The sequence below is a fragment of the Zingiber officinale genome, chromosome 9A (genome assembly GCF_018446385.1).
Source record: "Zingiber officinale cultivar Zhangliang chromosome 9A, Zo_v1.1, whole genome shotgun sequence".
Taxonomy (NCBI): domain Eukaryota; kingdom Viridiplantae; phylum Streptophyta; class Magnoliopsida; order Zingiberales; family Zingiberaceae; genus Zingiber; species Zingiber officinale.
In genome coordinates this window covers 7,360,485-7,381,092 of record NC_056002.1, presented here as the reverse complement: position 1 = coordinate 7,381,092, position 20,608 = coordinate 7,360,485, and the positions used below count along the sequence as shown (strand labels likewise).

Here is a 20,608-nt window from a genome sequence, read left to right as displayed (position 1 = left end):
ACCAAATCTTCACCTTCAAACTCTCCTCCTTTGTTGGCGCGTCCTTTCTTCCACATAATAGCTCTATTGATGTCATTATCATCACATAATTCAGTCCCCTACAACAAAGAAAAATCAAATAACAAATGTGAAATAATTTAATGTGAATCAATTAGAGGGTTCTTAGAGGAAATATATTTTAAAAATACTTACAATTTCTTCAGCAAAGCGTGCATACCCTTTGCGTGAGAGTCGATGAGGATATCTATTTTTTTTCCTTCGCTCTTTTTGTTGATCACTGAGTTTCTAGTTATTTCAAACAAGCGACATATCAAATTTGAATAATACATAATGAATTATGATCGAATAGTTTCAAAAGAAAAAATTTAGAATCTTACAATGAAATCTTCAGAAATGCGACTAATGACAAACGCACGCCAATCTTCTCTTGTAATTTCAAAGCCAACAGGTGGCTCATTCAACTCCTCAGGTTTGTCACGCCTGCTTAAAATAAATTTTTGGGTGAGATGGGTCTTGTATTGCCTCCACTTACTGTTTGCAGACCTCAATTTTTGGGTGAGAGGAACACACGGAGCTTGAGCGCTTGAGCTGCTTCAAGAAGAACAAGAATCGAGCGAGATGTGGAAACAGAGACCATTGAGGCAAACACTCAAACACGTTACCTGCATTGTATAGGTTGGTTGATCCAAATTCAAATGGATGAGGAGGTGGTGTTGGATTTGAACCAGATCAGGGCGGTTCGCGTCCTGGGCCGTGGAGCCATGGCCTCGGTCTTCCTCGTCAGCGCCGCACCCGGCAGTCGCCTCCCCACGCTCTTCGCCCTCAAGGTGTTCGACAAGCAGTCCGCCGCCAAACCCCACGCTCTCCGCCGCGCCCGCTGGGAGCTATCCCTATTGTCCCGCCTCTCAGCCGCTCCCGGTGATCACCACCACCCGTTTCTCCCTTCCCTCCTTGGCTCCGTCGAGACGCCGGACCTCCTCGCTTGGGCGATCCCCTTCTGCCCCGGCGGCGACCTCCACGCCCTCCGCCGCTCCCTTTCTCCTTCCAACGAGGAGGCGTTCTCCGCGGACGCGATCCGCTTCTACCTCTCGGAAATCGTCACCGCTCTCGCCCACCTCCACTCCATGCGCGTCGCCTACCGCGACCTCAAGCCAGAGAACGTCCTCCTCCGTTCATCCGGCCATATTATGCTCGCCGATTTCGATCTCTCCCGCCACCTCCCTGCCAGATCGACCACCCACTCCTCCCTTCCTCCTCCACTTCCCTCCGACAACCACAGCCACGCCCCCCGGAGGAAACTCACACGCGTGTTCTCCTTCGGCGCCGCGGACGACCAGATCAAGAAAGGGAGGTCGGCGAGAGTCTCCCCGGCGAGTCGCCGTAGGACGAGTTCCTCGTCCATCTCGAAATCCAGAGAAGGATCCGGTGGTGACGACGAGCGGTCGTTCTCGTTCGTGGGGACGGAGGAGTACGTGGCGCCGGAAGTGGTGCGCGGCGAAGGGCACGGCTTCGCGGTGGACTGGTGGGCGCTTGGGATCCTGGCGTACGAAATGGCATACGGACAGACGCCCTTCCGGGGGCGGAACAGGAAGGAGACGTTGCGCAACATTCTTACGCTGCCGCCAATGTTCCCAGGCCGGCGGCGCACCGATCTCACTGACATTATCGAGCGGCTCGTGGTCAAGGACCCGGAGAGGAGATTAGGGTTTAGTGGGGGTGCGGAGGAGGTGAAGGCGCACCCTTTCTTCGATGGGGTGAAATGGGAGCTTTTGCCAGAGGTGGCGCGGCCTCCGTTCCTGGCGCCGGTAATTTTACCTTTCTTTCTTCCGTTCCTCCTACTCTCGAATCTGCTCTGCGAGGAAGGAACTAAGATCGAAGGGTTCAGAGGAGTTGAGGAGCCGTGAGAAGATTAGGAAGGGTAAGCTGACTTTGATTAAGGAGATGGGGAAATGCGAGATTAGGGATCTCGACTTGGAGGAGTTGGGCCGGCGTGAGGAGTTTGGGTCGAGATTAGGGTTCAGAGGAGATCACGCGGCAAGGAGAGGAGAAGGCGCTCGTGGAGAGGAGAAGGCGCTCGTGGAGAGGAGTGGAGAGGAGAAGGCGCTCGTGGAGAGGAGAAGGAGAGGAGAAGGCACTCGTGGAGAGGAGTGGTGAGGAGAAGGTGCGCGCGCGTTGAGGGTTTAGAGTTTAGCAAAGCGAGGGCTGCGAATTTATTTTAAGTGAGTTTAGGGGAAACATACACAACACTTTAAAAAACGTTTTTTAAAAAAATGTTGTCTTTGACCATAAACAACAACACTAAAGACAACACTTCATTAAAAACCGTTGTCTTTAGTAAAAAGTAAATACCATAGACAACGCTTTTCACTAAAAGCGTTGTAAAACAAAGAACGACAACGTTTTTATTAAAAAGCGTTGTCTATTGGGTGTTGTTGAATGCAAAAATTCTTGTAGTGACATTAGCTTTCCCAATGATGGGAAAACACATAACTATGTGTTTTGATGAACCTAAAACTCAAAGAAGTGCACTAAATCAACATGCTGAGTTTTGTTCATCCTCCTAACATCTCACTTGTATCTATTGTGCATAAAACACATACAAGTCATCTTATAGGTCTTTGTGAGATGTAAAATTTGGTTTTGCCTTATTCTAGGGATCATGCATAACTATCTAGGCATTAAAGAAATATTAGACATCCACCTAGGATGTCACTTGTTAATAAGTGTTGTTAAATGCCATTTGTCCTTAATTACAAGAAATTTAAACTTAATGCATGATTATGTTATGGCATACATCAAAAGGAAATAATTTTCAAAAGAATATATCATATAACTACATGATGTATGAATGTCATGACATGGTATTTTTGGATTTTTCATAATAAAACATGAATGCAAAAATAGACATGATGTCATGGCATATGATGGGCAAATAATCATGACAAGATTTAGCATAAATAAAATATACCTAGATTACCTATCTAAGTATCCTTAACCACTTAGCTAACTCAAAATATACAACCTGTTTTAACTTAAAACGTTAAACCTAAATTGCCCTAAATGCTTTAAAGAAATGTCAAAACCTAAATTGACATTTATATTTCTCTTGATTTGTTTATGCCCCTTAAAAATTAAGCATATCCTCAAATGTTGGCATATTCCATTTTTCCTCAAGAGTAATCACATAAATCAAGGCCCGGATTGCCTTACATTTCTAAGAGAATACCAAAATCCCAACTTGGTATTTCTCTAGGTTTTCCTAATTTATGCCATTTTAAAATAAAATCAAATTTTCCACCATTAGGCACATTTTACTCTTTCAAGGAGTAAATAATAATTCCATTTCATTTTCAAAGGTTAAAAAAAACCTTGAAAATGCTCCTTGAGTGTCAATTTCCTTAAAGTTGGGTTAACTACCCTTCTAATCGGAGTTGACACTCTCTAACCCATCTATGGGGTAGAGAAGATGCTCCTAGGAACCCAACACCTATTGGTGCTCCTTGGATGCTCTAGGTACTCACTAGGGATAACCTCCCTAGATACCTTCCAAGTGACCTTGTTGGGCTTCTTAGAAGCCTTGGCCACATTTTCTAGGTCAACTCTAGGGATAGCCTCCCTTTTGACCTTGTTAGCGACTTTCTTAGACTTCTTAGAAGTCTTAGTCACTTTGGTTGCAAAGATACTTCTAGGGATATCTTCCCTTGTATCCTTGACTTGACCTCTAGACCTAGGGTTTGTTCCATAACTATATCGAACCTTATGGTATGAAATTTTATCCTTCTTAGCCTTAGGTTTGTATCCCAAACCTCTATGGCCATTGGATGACTTTGATACTCCTAGACTTAGATTTTTACCCTTAGACCCTTGTGTCATATTTGTGATTTTTCTAAGGGTCTTCTCTAATTTATCAAGTCTTGACCTCAAGACTTGATTTTCCTTCCATAATCCCTCAACCATAGATTTTTCACTAAAATCATGATTTTTCTTCTTCTTAGGTACATACCTAGAATGCTTAGGGTTCTTACCTAAGTTTCTATCTACCTTTCTAACCCTAGATTGAGAGGTTTTGGCATGATAAGCTACATGATTTTCCTTGACGCTATCATGCTTCCTATTTTCATGGTAAATAGCATTAAAATGATATAAATTTGACCTAGCATGCTTTTTACCATTTTGCAAGGAAATAGGCTCAATAAAAGATACCTTCTTTTTTACCTTGGAGGCTCCCCCTTGAGTTGAGCTTCCTCCATGAGCCTTGACCATCTTCTTCCCATTAGGGCATTGACTTCGGTAATGCCCCTTTTGATTGCAAGAGAAGCACACAATGTGCTCCTTGCTCTTCTTTGTTCCAGGGATGGTCTCCTTGGGCTTCTCCTTGCCCTTTAATGCCACTTGGCCCTTCTTCTTGGACAATTTAGGGCATTTGCTCTTGTAATGCCCATGTTCCCTACATTCAAAGCATATAATATGATTCTTATTATTAATTGAAATGTTTATACCTTTTTGTGTAGGGATGACACTTTCTCCTTTGGATCCGGAGGTAGAAGCTTCCTCTTGATCCGAAGATGATATTCCTCCATTTGATTTTGCTTGACTTGTGGAGGTGGAAGCTTCTTCATCCTCTTCTTCTCTTGACCCGGATGTGGAGGATTCTTCTTGCTCTTGTTCCGGTGTCAATGAAGATTGCTCCCCCTTAATTCTAGAGGTGGAGACTTCACCTTCTTCTTCATCTTCATCCTCTTGTACATGAAACAAGGAATATACTCCTTCCTTGCTCTTTTGATTGCTCTCCTTTGAGGATGAAGCTTCTTGGACCTCCTCTTCGGAGATTGAGCATCTCTCAACCTCGGAATCCTCCTCTTCTTGATTTTGATCCATTGAGTCACCCTCTTTGGATTCTCCTTGATTTGGTACAGTGGAGGGGATCTCATGAATCCTTGCCAATTCGCTCCAAAGCTCCTTGGCATCTTCAAACTCTCCAATTTGCTCCAAGATGTTGCTTGGCAATAAATTGACCAAAAGCTTGGTCACTTTGTCATTGGCCTCACATCTTTGGAGTTGCTCTTGGCTCCACTTGCTCCTCTTGAGAACCTTGCCCTTTGAGTTTGTTGGAGTCTTGAAGCCTTCCATAAGAGCAAACCATTGCTCTATCTCCATCATAAGAAAATTTTTGATTCTTGATTTCCAAGAATCGAAGCTCGTGGAAGTGTATGGTGGAGCCACCCTTGTATCAAATCCAAGTCCATCTTGGAATTGCATCTTGAAGTTGAGCTTCTTGAATTCTTTGACTTTGATGAATTTGCTCCAACTTCTTCACCCTCTAGCTCTTCTTGTTATGCTTGACCCTTCCGGTGAAGAGCAACCTTGCTCTGATACCACATGTTAGGAACGAAAAGTAGCTAGAGGGGGGGGGGGTGAATAGCTCTTCGCGTGCTCGTTGCTCGGCGTTGCTTGTTTCTTCAAAGTGATGCGCAGCGGAATACAAAGAAACAAACTACAACAATGCTAACAATAGGATTTTACTTGGTATCCACCTCACAAGAGGTGACTAGTCCAAGGATCCACGCACACACACACACCTCCACTAATAAACACTCCTTTTCGGTAACTACCGAAGGCGGAGAAGCCCTACAAGACTCTCAATACAAGTAGAAGAAAGGGTAATAAAGAATAAGCAAAAGCTTACAAGAGATGCAGTAAAAACCCTAGCTTCTTCTTCTTCTCGTTGCAACTCGCCTCTTGACTTGGATGAACCTCCAAGAACCTTCAAGAACTGGCGGTGAAGAGCTTAGAGAGTGCTGGGGAGGAGCTGTTATCAATCTGGAATGAATCGGTGAAGAGATGCCGAAGGAAATGAACGCCTGCGGCTTAAATCGATGCAAACGGTCGAATCCCGATCGATTGGGAGCACTTCTGGATTGATCCACAGATCGATCCAGCGCTTATCGCGTGAAGCAACAGCGTCCCAATCGATCCACTGATCGATTGGGACCTCTGGATCGATCCACCGATCGATCCAGAGGGGTTCTGTTCGCGGGGACTCACCGGATCGATCGGTGGATCGATCCAGATCTTCTGGATCGATCTAGATATGCTGGATCGACCCACGGATCGATCCACGGATCAATCCAAACCTGCTGGATCAATCCACGGATCAATCCAAACCTGCTGGATCAATCGGCTGATCAATCCAGATCTTGGTTTTTGCCCAAAACCAAGCCCAAAGCCCCCTAAACCAACATCTAGTCAACCATGACTTGTTGGTACATAAGACCTAGCATCCGGTCACCCTTGACCAGCTAGGACTCTCTCACCAAGTGTCTGGTCAATCCCTTTGATCCACTTGGTCTTTTCTCTTCTTGCCAAGTATCCGGTCAGTCCCTCTGACCTACTTGGACTTTTCTTTCTCGTGCCAAGTATCCGGTCAATCCCTTTGACCTACTTGGACTCTCACCAGAAGTCTGGTCAACCTTGACCCATCTGGATTTCTCTTGCCTGGCTTCACTCACCAGGACTTTCTCAATTGCCTAGCTTCACTCACTAGGTCTTTCACCTGGCTTCACTCACCAGGATTTTCCTCTTGCCTAGCTTCACTCACTAGGACTTCCCAATTGCCTAGTTTCACTCACTAGGTCTTTCACCTGGCTTCACTCACCAGGATTTTCCTCTTGCCTAGCTTCACTCACTAGGACTTCCCAATTGCCTAGCTTCACTCACTAGGTCTTTCACCTGGCTTCACTCACCAAGATTTTCCTCCTGCCTAGCTTCACTCACTAGGACTTCCCAGTCAAGTATCCGGTCATCCTTGACCTACTTGACTCTTCTTCAATCAACCTTGCATTGTCAAACATCGAAACTCAAACCAAGACTCAAGCTTGGTCAACCAGGTCAACCTTGACCTGAGGGATGTTGCACCAACAATGTTTTCTTAGCTCACCAGATGTTAGCTAAAGGGTGTGCAGGTTTTCTTACATACATAGTAAAGGCAGAAGAGCAGAAGGGACTCAAGCAGGAGGAGGTCTGGGTAGTATGCGAGTATCCAGAAGTATTTCCAGAAGAGCTACCTGGACTACCTCCCAACAGAGAGGTGGAATTTGAGATTGAATTGGTTCCTGGAACCGGTCCAATTTCAAAAGCTCCGTATCGCATGTCTCCAGCAGAGCTGAAGGAGTTACGAGAACAACTACAGGAGTTACTTGACAAAGGCTTCATTCGCCCTAGTCACTCACCTTGGGGAGCTCCTGTGTTGTTTGTCAAGAAGAAAGATGGATCAATGCGGATGTGCATAGACTATAGAGCTTTGAATCAAGTGACAATCAAGAACAAGTACCCCCTTCCCAGGATCGACGATTTATTTGATCAGTTAAGAGGAGCAACAGTGTTCTCAAAGATAGACCTGCGCTCTGGGTACCATCAGCTGAAGGTGAAAGAAAGAGATATACCCAGAACGGCGTTCAGGACCAGATATGGACATTACGAGTTTGTAGTTATGCCTTTTGGAGTGACCAATGCACCTGCGGTCTTCATGGACTTAATGAACAGAGTGTTCAGAGAATATCTTGACAAATTTGTCATTATATTCATCGATGACATTCTGGTCTATTCAAGGACCCCAGAGGAGCATGACACGCACTTGAGAATAGTACTGCAGACTCTTCAGCAGAAGAAGCTTTATGCTAAATTCTCCAAGTGCGAGTTCTGGTTAAATCAGGTGGCATTTTTAGGTCACATTATTTCTAAAGAAGGTATTCAAGTGGATCCAGCCAAAGTGGAAGCGGTCAACAACTGGAGTAGACCCAAGAACGTCAGAGAGATCAGAAGCTTCCTTGGTTTAGCAGGGTACTACAGGAAATTCGTGGAGGACTTTTCCAGGATAGCTTCTCCACTAACAGCCCTCACCAGAAAGAACAAGAGATTCGAATGGTTCAGATAAATGTGAGCAGAGTTTCCAAGAGCTAAAGAAGAGATTGATCAGCGCTCTCATTCTAACTGTTCCACAGAGCGACAAGAGTTTCGACATCTACAGTGATGCTTCCAAGATGGGCTTAGGAGTTGTACTCATGCAAGAAGGAAAAGTCATAGCTTATGCCTCCAGACAACTCAAAGATTATAAGAAGAACTACCCTACTCATGAACTTGAGCTGGCAGCTATGGTTTTTGCACTTAAACTCTGGCGACATTATTTGTATGGAGTTCAGTGTAGAATCTTCACAGATCATCGGAGTCTTAAGTACTTCTTCACTCAAAAGGACTTAAACATGAGACAGCGCAGGTGGCTGGAGTTGGTCAAAGATTACGACTGTGAAATCCTCTACCACCCAGGTAAAGCTAACAAAGTGGCAGATGCACTAAGCGGAAAGTCCAGTGCATCCCTGATGTCTTTGTCATCATTAGCCCCGCAGAAGGAGTTGTTGGATTTTGGACTTGAAATTATTGAAGGGCAACTCTCTGCATTGACCTTAGAGTCCACATTGCTTGAGGAGGTACAGAGAAAGCAAAGTGAAGATCCAGACATCCAGAAAATCAAGCAAGGGTTACAGAAAGAAGACAAATCAGAGTTTCGAGTAACAGATAGCGGGATTCTTTATCAAGGGAGTCGCATTTGCGTGCCCCATGATGAAGAACTGAGGAAGAAGATCTTAGAAGAAGCTCACAGCACACCATACTCCATGCATCCTGGTTCTTCCAAGATGTACCAAGATGTGAAACAGATGTTCTGGTGGTCAGGACTCAAAAGAGACGTTGCTAAATATGTCAGTACCTGCTTGACATGTCAGAGGGTCAAAGCAGAACACCAGAGACCAGGAGGAATTCTTCAGCCTCTTCCAATACCAGAATGGAAATGGGAAGACATATCCATGGACTTCATAACAGGTCTTCCAAGAACCACCAATGGATATGATGCGATATGGGTAATAGTAGATCGATTGACTAAGTCTGCTCACTTCCTAGCCATCAAGGTGTCCCACTCCATAGAGCAGTTGGCCCAGCTATATGTTAAAGAGGTGGTCAGACTTCATGGAGTTCCTAAATCTATCATTTCTGATAGAGATGGGCGCTTCACCTCACACTTTTGGGAGTGCATTTAGAATGCACTAGGCACCAAACTCAAGTTCAGCACAACTTTCCATCCACAGACTGATGGACAGATAGAGCGAGTGAATCAGATTTTAGAAGATATGCTGAGAGCTTGTGCGCTGGATTTCAAAGGAAGTTGGTGCAAGTATTTGTGCTTAGCTGAATTCGCCTACAACAATAGCTATCAGTCCACCATCAAGATGGCACCTTATGAGGCACTATATGGCAGGAAATGCAGATCACCCATATGCTGGCAAGAAGCAGGAGAGAGAAAAGAAATGGAAGTAGAACTGGGTATTCAGACAGAGCTGATAGACGAGACCACTCAGGCGATCCAGAAAATCAGACAGATAATTGAGACTGCCCAGAGCAGACAGAAGAGTTATGCTGACACATGTCGTAGGCCACTGGAATTCCAAGTAGGAGATTCAGTTTTCCTCAAGGTCGCTCCTATGAAGGGAGTGATGAGATTTGGCAAGAAGGGCAAATTAAGTCCTCGCTATGTAGGACCTTACCTGATCATAGAGAGGATTGGGAAAGTAGCTTACAGGCTGGACTTACCACAAGACATGTCAGCAATACACAATGTATTTCATGTCTCCATGCTAAGGAAGTGTATCCATGACCCGAGCCAAGTGATTCAGCCTCAGTCAGTGCAGATCCAAGAGGATCTTAGTTATGAGAGCAGACATACACAGATAGTGGACAGAGCAGTCAAAAGATTGAGAAACAAAGAAGTACCACTAGTGAAGGTCGTCTGGCAGAACCAGAAGCACGAGGAAATCACTTGGGAGCGGGAGGACAGTATGAGACAGAAGTATCCAGAGTTATTCTAAGTTCGAGGACGAACTTTTTATAAGGTATGGGGGATTGTAATGACCCAATTTTCCCTATTTCAAGTTCCAAATGTCCATAAAAATATTTGTAAATGCTTTTAAAATATTCTAGAGATTTTTAGAAATTTTTAGAGTATTTTTGCATAATTTTTGAAGGTCGTTTAGTATTTTTACAAAACCAAAGAAGTTTAGGCAAAAAGCGTTGGAAGCGAGGTTTGAACCCGCGACCTCGGGTCGGACTGACCCAAGCCAAAGCCGGCCTGACCAACTGAGCTAGGAGATTTTTGTTAACTCTATATAGAAAGAATTAAGGATATAGTATAGTTTGGAATAAAACCCTAATATATAAAAGGGGATTAGGTTGTGGATTTTCCCAAAAAAAAACCCAACATCTTCTCCCGAATCTCCTCTCCTCTCACGCGCGGCGCGGCGATTTGCTCCTGCTCGGGCGACTGCGAAGAAAAGTCTGGGTTTCAATTTCCGGCGCCGGCGAAGCTTCCTCCCGACTAGTTTTCATCCGCGGGTGGTTGTCTCGACAGAGGAGAAGTTGGGAGCACGAAGGGATCGTCAGGAAAAGTAGCTACCCGAACCCTAGAAGCTTCCTTTCCTTCTTTCCAGTTGTAAGTGCAAGAAACCCTAGGTAAGTACTACTCACCTGTGGTAGGAGTTGCTCCGAACTTAGGGTTTCGTTCCTTATTTTCGGATTTGTAGTTCCCCTTGATGTGAATCTGCCGTGAGTTCCCTGGTTGGATGAATTCGGCGGTGAACCTTGGATAAGTGGCTTTCCTTGTTTCCGAATTATGCTTTGAAAGTGATTGAATTTGGGGGTTTAGGATGACTGCCGTGGGTTTCAAAGAAGGATTAATAAATTGTTTAGTTTGATTGAGCATGTAGAATTGTGTTAAGCCAAATCTATGCTTGTTAGGGATTCAGTTTTGTTTGAAATCTGAGATAAATGAATAAATTGTTTAGGGTTAACATGTGGTTTCGATTTCTATTAGTTGATCATTCTATTGCAAATGGATGGACAGATTTTTTATCAGATAGAAGTTGATAGCAGCAGTAGCTTTTCTTGTTGCTTTACTTCGTTGGAAATGAATCAACATGTGTAGATCTAGTGATGCATGCTTTAGTACACCACGTGTAGAAGTTCTTAGCAGCAGTAGTTTTTATCGCTTTATGCTGTGAATATGTTTGCAAGGGGTTTTAGTTCAGCGGGTTTTCTTTTAGTTTGAAGCATGCGGTTAGTTTTCCTTGCTACTCAAAGGGCAAGAACAACCCTTCATTTAGTTAGAATGGTTTAAGCATTTTATTGAGCTTAAGTGCAGATTTTTATTAGTCATGTATGCTGATTTTTGGTTCTCTTGCTTTAAAATGTGCATGAACAGATTTTAGCATCTACATATTCGCACATAGCATTTAGTTTGGACCTTCCTTGCTGTAATAAGCAGCTATAAGTAAGAAAAAGATAAAGGTCTAGTTAAAAGGAGTTAACCAATAAATCATTTAAAGTAAGAGGCTAGTACCCGACATCCAAAGTTGTCATTAAATAAATTCAGGTGACCAATTCCAAGGTCTTGACCCTGGTAAGACCAAGGTCTTTACCTCATAGGACTAGAGGCTCGCTACCTCAGTCACTATTAGAGAGCGCGCAAAACAAAGATGGTACTAAGTCTGGGCCCAAAGAAGAAGAAACGAAAAAGTTAAAAAGAAGAAAGAAAAAAATAAGAAAGTAAAATATAGAAATTAAAAGATTAATTTCTATTACAAGGATATAGGAAATTGAAACAAGCTTTATGCTTAGAATAAATAAAAAGTTAGTTTCTTTAATTCTAAGCTTACAGTGTTGATTTCTTATTATCCTGTTAGATAGTGAGCATATTTAGTATTCAGTTTCATTTTCTGTATACCATGAGCACATGCAGATTTGCTTTAGCATTTCAGTTTCAATATTATTGCATTACTTTTTATGCACTTCGAGTTTTGTGAGATAGATTAGTACTTACTAAGCGTTTTCGCTTATAGTTTTGTTTTCTTTCCTGCTACTGCAGATAAAGGAAAAGCTAAGATATGAAGGGAGGCGATAGGGTGGTGGTGATGATGAATGTGTGTGGTGACTGGACTATGGAGGGATCCAGAGGGTTCTAGCAAACCTGCAGGACTTAGTTATTTAGAGTTTATGCTCTAATTCCTTTCTTTAATTACTGTTATGAAAATTATGAGATTGTGATTGAGTTTATTCTACACTTGTAATTGGGTTACTTGTGTTATTTGTGGAGTACCATAGTTGGTTATTTATGCTATAGTAGTTCTTTCTTTTCACTGTTATTTTATAACTGCGTGGTTGTGAAAAATGTGATCCAGCCGCCTGTGGCTGCGTATATATCTTATGTATCATGGATTTGGTCACCGGTACAGGGGAGACTCTGCCGAAATTTTTCGATAGGAATTCCTCTGAACCATGATAAATCTAACTGATTCTAATAATAGCGTCAGTGACACTAATAAGTAGAGTAGTGGTTAGGTAATAATCGCCCTTAGAGAGTAGTAGTAAGAAGGGTGGGTTGTTACACAAGACATGTTAGTCCCAAACAATATCCTGCAACACAAAGTTAGCATAAAACAACAGTATGAATATGAATATTATGACAGTCTCTGGACTGTCCGGGTCTGACTTCGGATTTTCGTCCGGAAATCCTAGGTCGACCCGACGCCTACTGTTCCCTCTGCGGGGAACGCGTCCTCACCTACTCCACTCAGGAGATTTAAAACCCTCCTTTATGTGGCCGACCACATTAGTGCAAGCATTTATGCTTGTTGTAACTTCTTCTTCTTCCTCTTCTCTTCTCTTGTTCTCTCCCTCTCCTCCATTACCGAAACCATTCAAGGGTGCTGGCACACTCTAAGTGGTTTTTCTCCACCTTTTGTTCGTGTGGATACGTGTAGAGGAGTGTACACTTGACACTCTACGAGATCCAGCAACCGTTTGGACGAGCGGGATAAGCTAAAGGGTAACACTCTTATCATGTAGATCTAAGGTAGATCTAGGATTAACAAACATGTACCTGAATTTTATTTATTTTTGCACGGATCCGTGGTAAGACTTCGAGGTTTTCGCAACACAAAAATCAGTTTTTGCGGCTCGAAAGTCCCAACAGTGGTATCAGAGCTAAGGTGCTTCAGGAGGACTAACCGCCAAACGAAGCAACGAAATAATGGTCGGACCAAGCATCTACTCGCCGAAGTTCGAAGGAGAATTCGCTAGCTGAAAAAAGCGAATGCATGTATTTTTTAAAACCAATTTTGATTTAATGTTAATTATAGAGTTCAGTTTTACAGCACCGGAAGGTAAGGAGAAATACCACTGGACGAAAAAGGAGCAGGTCGACTATGTGGCAAACGACAAAGCAAAGTACCATATGCTAAGCACTCTTCCGCCACAAGAAGTCAACCGAATCAACAACTACGACTCCACGAAGGAACTTTGGGAAAAGTTCCTTGAGCTGCACGAAGGAACGTCCGAAGCAAAGCTCATAAAATGGGATTTACTCCGCAACCAGCTCACTAGCTTGTGGCTTGGGGAAGATAAGATAGTTGCTGATATGCACTCAAGGATAAAGGAAATCATCACCGGACTTTCTAGTCTCGAAGAGATGGTAAGTAACCCAGATTCGCTAAGGTACGCACTAAATTTCTTTCCTAGAAATTCAAAATGGGCGTCACTAGTAGATGCCTTTTATATTTCAAAAGACTTAGAAAAATTACTTTAGAAGAATTCTTTTCCACATTTGAAGTGCATGAATCAAGATGTGCAAGTACGAAGGAGCCCAAGAACAACGTCACCTTCAAAGAATTGAGAGACGAACCTAAGTCGGAGTCTTCTCTCGACGACGAGGAAATGGTAATGATGGTAAGACGATTCAAGAATCTTTGTAAGTCTAGAAAAACTAACCATCCGCGGGGTAAAAAGAAAAGGACCATCCTCTGCTACGATTGCGACGAAGAAGGGCACGTCAAGGACAACTGCCCCAAGCTGAGGAATAAGGATGCAAATAAAGGTAAGAAACCTGTTCAAAAACGCAAAGCATTAAAAGCGACGTGGGACGATACGTCATCTAAATCGGAAGTCGAAGGCTTCTCCGGACTTGCACTAATGGCAAGTCATCAAGATGACGATTGCGAGTCAAGATCTTCCGAAATGAGCATCGAGAGCATCGATGAAGGGGGAGCCACGTCAGAAGATAGCAACAGTTCAGGGGGAGACACAGACAACAAGATCGACAAGGTAAGTCAGGTACGATCTCTTCCTCCTGACAAATAATTTAAGTTCGTTAAACTATTAACAAAAGATTGTTGCAACTTAGAAAAAGAAATTAAGAATTTAAAAATAATATTAGCTAAATCTTGCCCAATAGAAGAATTCTACAGAATTAAATTAGAAAATGATAATTTAAAAGTACAAGTAAATAACTTGAAAAACCATGCATGATCATCTAATATCAATGTTAGAAAATTTAACAATTTAAATCGGTATTTTAGATATCATAAGGGAGAAACTAGGAACATTGCAAAAAAGAATGCCCCTAAGAAATTCTTAGTTAATCTAGTTGGCTGGAACCTATATTGGGTTCCTAAGTTATACTTAATCTAAATTTTAATCGAATTTAGCGCTTTCAGCGAGAAAATTAAACAGTGAGTTTCTTTATGAGGCTTTGTCTAAGGAAGTGGTTGTTGCTCCAATAAGCAAGAAGGCCTAGTGCCTCGCCATAACTTGGAAGCCAAAATATTGGAATAAAATGTTTAATTAACTTTTTGATAAAGCATTAAGGTTGACATTTAATAATGCTTTAAAAAGTCTTTTAAACATTTTTACTTAGAATTTTTTTTAAACTTTTACTTAGAATTTTTTTTTAACTTTTACTTAGAAAAAATAAGTTAAAAAGTTATTCTAAAATTAGAAATTTCTACTTAAATTTTTACTAAGAAAAATTTTCTTCAAAAATATTTTTATAAAATTTCCTAAGTCAGAATTTTTTTAAAATTTTCGTACTTAAAGTTTTACTTAGAAATCTTTTAACTTAGAACATTTTTTCGTTGAAAATTATTGCAAAACTTTTTCAAAGTTACAAATTTTTCCCTTAGAGTTTTTTTCTTTGAACCCCATTTTTTGTGATCAAAGAGGGAGAAGGAAAAGTGTAAGTGTAGGGGGAGGTAGACCACCAAAATTTAAATTTTCTATCTTTTTGCACTTAATTACAAAATTAGTTAGTTTATTTTTATGTCTATTTAGCTTAGCTTAACTTGGGTTGTTCACATCAAAAAGGGGGAGATTGTTGGAACCCCAATGTTGTTTTTGGTGTGATCAACAAGTTAAGTTAGGTCCTGTGTATTTCTAACCTTATGTCTAAGTGTGCAGGAGTTTAGGAGCACAGGTAGTCGAGCGGAAGACACAACTAGCTAGAAGGATGGCACGCGGTGCGTCCGAGGGACGAGGCGCTACGGAAGAGTACATCGGTGGACGAGAAGGAAGCGTGCGATGGTTCCGAGGGACGAGAAGCTGTAGCGGAAGACTGCTTGGGGAGCAAGAGACATAGCTAGCGAGAAGGTCGACATGGGGTGTGATCGAGGGACAAAAACTGCGGATGAGTATGCTGGCGGACGAGAAGGAAGCACGCGACGATTCCGAGGGACGAGAAACCGGAGCGGAAGCCTACTCGAGAAGACCGGAAGTTGGGTCCGGGTGAGCCCTATTCCGGATGGCAGAGATCACCCAAGCAAGCGGATCCGGAGAGGAAGACCTAGACCGAGGCGAGTAGCACCGGAGCAGAAGGCCCGGACCAGAAAGTCAACTTGGTTAACTTAGTGGTCCGGGTGCCCGGATCCATTCCGGGTGCCCGGATCCATTCCGGGTGCCCGGAGGTTGATTTTTGACCGCATCGCGTCAAGCGCAATCCGTTGCGTTGGGAATAAAGTTCTATCCCCCCAAGGCGCCCGGAACCCCTTCGGGGCACCCCGACCAAGGCTATAAATACAGCCTTGGTCCAAAAGCTTTTAAACAACTCAAGCAATTCATTTCCAACACTTGTAAGCTTTCATTTAGAGTTTAGCTTCTTTCTTTGTGCGCTTCATTGCTGTAAGAGGCTTCTCCGCCTGAAGGAGATAGTTAGTGCGATACTTTCCTTGGATTAACAACCTCCCCGTTTGTAACTAAGTAAATCCCTGTGTGTCTATTTCTTTTCTGTTTTATTTGTTCAATTATTTTATGCAAGTGTTATTCTGTTGAAAAGTCGAGAAGGGTTGTCTTTTTAATTTTGCAGGCTATTCAACCCCCCTTCTAGCCAGCCCCATCGGTCCAATAGAATGCTCATGAAATGAACCCACTTACGGTGATGCACCTGTTAATAATTGTATTTCATGCTTATGTAGTAATCATGCTTAGATATGTATGTTTGAGTGCATGCCTATGTAAGGATTATGTTTAGGTTTATGTACATGCTTATATTCATGTCTATGTAGTGATCGTGATTATGATTATGCTTATGTTTATGTCTATGTTTATGGAATGAAGTGGTTGGTTGTAACCGGGGATCTAAGCCCGAGAAGCGTACCAAATCTTATTATAGGTTAAGCTATGAACCGGGGACCTAAGCTTGGGGAGCTTGCCAAATCATATTCTGGGATGGTAGTATGTTTGGGGACCTACGCCTGGTGAGCACGCCAAAATCAAACAAGATATGTTCTAGAATGGTGGTATGATCCGGGGACCTAAGCCCAGTGAGCGTGCCAGAATCTACCAAGATATGTTCTGGGATGGTGGTATGATCCGGGGACCTAAGCCTGGTGAGCGCGTCAGAATAAAGGAGAACTCCGGTCCTAAGTTCAGACCCCTACCAACCTAACATTAGGGTAGTTGTCTGATCAACAACTTATGTTACGGTACTACTAAGTGTAACTAGGCCACCCTATATGTTTATAAGTATGCATGCAAGTATGCTCAAGTCATATTCATGTTTATGTCTATGCTTACGTTTATGTTATATTTATGTTTAGGTGTATGTTTATGTTTATGTTTATGATTATGTTTATGTTTATGTTTATGTTTACGTTTTCTATTTATGTTTAGGTTTACATTTGTGTTGATGTTTATGACTATGTTCATGTTTTTCTTATGCCTATGCCTTTGGACATGCTCGCGATCAAGTCTATCATTATGCTTAGTTCATCTACCATGCTTACCTCTATGTTGTCACGCTTATGTTACTATTTGTGCAAACGTTCATAGTATGATAGTAGAGAGGTCCCAAGTTACCTTCAATGTGGTCTCCTCTAATACACTAGAATATAGATGTTAACTATTGCTTAACATAGTTTTGAATATGTTGAGTCTCTTGACTCACAGACTTTGGTTCTTTTTTTTTCAGACAACGAAACCAATAAGGTACAGGCATTGACTAGTGAGCCAGCTCGGAACAACAACAACACAGCCCGAAGGCCTTCTAGATTAATTCCGTATTTAGTTATGTTTATTTTTCTTCAAGTCGTTTATGTAATATTATTTGAACCAAGAACCGCTATGGAAGTATGAGTATGTGGTGCCCACAATTTATGTATTATAAAAGAAATAGAAAAGGAAAAAAAAACTAGGGGCGTTACATAATTGGTCGACCGAAACTAGGGATCGGTTGACTCAACCAAGATGATACAAAGTAGAGATAAGTTCGAAAGCAAAGTTGGTAAGTTGACTGATCGATCAATCAAACCAGCAGATCAGTCGACCGAACAAAGTCAACATGGCACAGACCAAAATGAATAAAAGCAAAGTTAGAAGCATGTCTGGTCGGTTGACCGAACATAGGGATCGGTCGACCAAGCATTAAATGAATTAATGGCGGATTAATGGTGAATCTTGATGAACAGGAAAAGTTCTCTCTTCGGTCAATCGAAGAAGGTTATCGGTCGATCGAACAATTAATGCTCTTAATGACGCAAAGATTGGATCTTAGAAAAGAAGGAAGGTCGCGTATTCAGTCGACCAAAAGGATCAGTCGACTGAACAATTTTTCGATTGACTAAACCATGCTTATAAAAGGGGAGCTCGAGGTCCAAGGCAAGCAAGAAGCTTACGATTCATCTCTGTACAAAGTCTCTGTTCATGCTACTTCTCTGCTACTCATCATCAAATAATCTACTTCTTCGACAAAGTGCCGATGATCTTCATCACTATTCTTTTCGGTATACTTACATTTAGCTTGCACTGTACTTAATCTTAAATAAGATAATAGGTTGTTACTATTTTATACTTTGCATTTATACGAATTGTTTCTTTCAAAATTTTGGAAAGTAGAGTTATAGTGAATTACCCATCGGTGTGATCAAGGATCATGGGTCTTGGAATAGAAGTCGACATAGGCTCCGAACTAAATAACCAACTAAGTCATTTGTATTTCTTTTTTTGTTACCGTTTTGATATTCGTTTTATGAATTGATACAAAAAGGAAAAGTTTTAAATAGCGATATCCCCCCCCCCCCCCCCCCCCCTCTCTCTATTGCTCCATTTTGATCCTTCCGTAAGAATTTACCTGAATATTACACAAATCTGATACTTCAAAGTTTAAAGATATGAGGCAATCTCCCAGTAACTCGCATTGACACATTGGAGGACAAGGAACTTACATTGTCTGGAAAGTTTACCTTAATGAAAGTGTTCAATAGCAAATACTTGCGGTTGAAGTCCATAAGAATATATTTGCAAGTCCTCATCGCCATTGATCCTGTCCGAAAGTTGAGTCAGATTGAGGCCAGTGATGATGGTTGGGAGGTTAACTGAGGAAGGACTGTAAGGTACCGCAAGCTCATGCGCTAACTACCCCAAAAAGAAGGGAGGGGGAGGGTCTTCGCCAAAGGTACCACGGACCTACACACCCATAAACCAAGCACCCGAGAGCGTTAAGGCCCAAAAATCATGGAAAAGGTCCTTGGAATAGACCCTTCGATGTTCAAGTCAGTCTCTGCAGAAACTATATACGAAAGAAGATGAATAGTAGTAGATGCGGGCGTATGTGCGCGTACCTGGCCAATAGAGAAACCTCCCCTTTTTATACTACTTTGCACAACCTTTGGAATTTTCAGAGAATGTCGGATGTCAGGGTATGTCAAGTGATGGAGAGTATATGGCCGACTCCCTTTGAGTAGAGGAAGGTTCCATTTTAAGCATGTGACAGAGTATCAAAATATTCCCTAACAATAGTTGTTATTCTCTGACAGGTGGTTTCTATTCTCTGACTATTGTGATTCTCTGACAACATTGTATTTTAGCACTAACCAACTAACCTGGGTCCAACCGAGAGTGGATTGAGATTGGCATCCAAGAAAGAATGGAAAGGATTATGCCCAGATAACCCGACCGACATATGGCTGGCCAAGAGTATCCCTTTTGAACTCAGTTAGGACTTAAAAAGGCCTGACTGCCACCTACCCTTCATTGTTGCCCTCCACGTCCTCTCAACCATTAACCTCCAAGCATTACTGTGGCCCTCCATTATGCATTGTATCACAAGACTCTCCTTCAAATCTAGTCGAAGGAGGCTAAGGTGCGACTGACTAGACCTTGGTCTGCTTGCGACTTCACCACTTTTGACCTGCCTCTGCTGAGCCTGGCAACTTGACTAAGAGGCCATTGGTCATGGGAGCTCTATTCGCTTACAACTCGCACTGGGGTGAGAGTTTGTAAACTCGACCGAGAGGTCGTTGGTCGCGAGAGCTTTGCTCTCTTATAACTCGCATTGGGACGGGAGTCTAGAAACCCTACCGAGAGGTCATTGGTTGTGAGAGTTCTTCTTGCTTATAACTCATACTAGGGCGAGAGTCTTGAAACCCGACCAAGAGGTCATTGGTTGCGAGAGCTCTACTCACTTATAACTCACGTTGGAGCGAGAGTATGAAAATCCTATCGAGAGGTCGTTGGTCACGAGAGCTCTGCTCGCTTATAACTCATGCTAGGGCGAGAGTTTGGAAACCTGACTAAGAGGTTGTTGGTCCCTAGAGCTCTGCTCTTTAATAACTCGTGCTGGAGTGAGAGTCTAGAAATATGACCAAGAGGTCATTGGTCGCAAGAGCTCTACTCGCTTATAATTCGCACTGTGACGAGAGTATGGAAATCCGATCGAGAGGTCCTTAGTCGCAAGAGCTCTGCTCACTTATAACTCACGCTGGGATGAGAGTCTAGAAATTTGACCGAGAGGTCGTTGGTTGCAAGAGCTCTGCTCGCTTATAACTTGCACTGGGCTGAGAGTCTGGAGACCCGACCGAGAGGTCGTTGGTCGTGAGAGCTCTGCTCGCTTATAATTTGTACTGGGGTTAGAGTTTGGAAAGCCGACCAAGAGGTCATTGGTCGCGAGAGCTCTGCTCACTTATAACTTGCTCTAAGGCAAGAGTCTAGAAATTTGACTGAGAGGTCGTTGGTCGTGAGAGCTCTGCTCACTTATAACTCGCGCTGGGGTGAAAGTCTGGAAACCAGACTGAGAGATTGTTGGTCTCGAGAGCTCTACTCGCTTATGACTTACTCTGGGATGAGAGTCTGAAAACTCATTCAAAGTGTTGAGTTGAAGCACCGACCTCTATAGTTGGCTAAAAATTGGGCAGGTAAGGGTGCGAACAAAGAAACAATTGTTGGTCGAATGCTAACTAGACTCGAG

General features: G+C 42.7%; 1 protein-coding gene across 1 annotated transcript; it reads left to right on the top strand.

Annotated features, from left to right (window-relative positions):
- The first annotated feature begins 476 nt into the window (after window positions 1–476).
- LOC122019001 (serine/threonine-protein kinase UCN-like) lies at window positions 477–18,741 on the top strand. Its single transcript, XM_042576512.1, has 2 exons — window positions 477–1,899; window positions 18,551–18,741. The coding sequence occupies exons 1-2, from the start codon at window positions 696–698 to the stop codon at window positions 18,739–18,741; spliced, it is 1,395 nt and encodes a 464-aa protein (XP_042432446.1). The 5' UTR covers window positions 477–695.
- The last annotated feature ends 1,867 nt before the right edge of the window (window positions 18,742–20,608 follow it).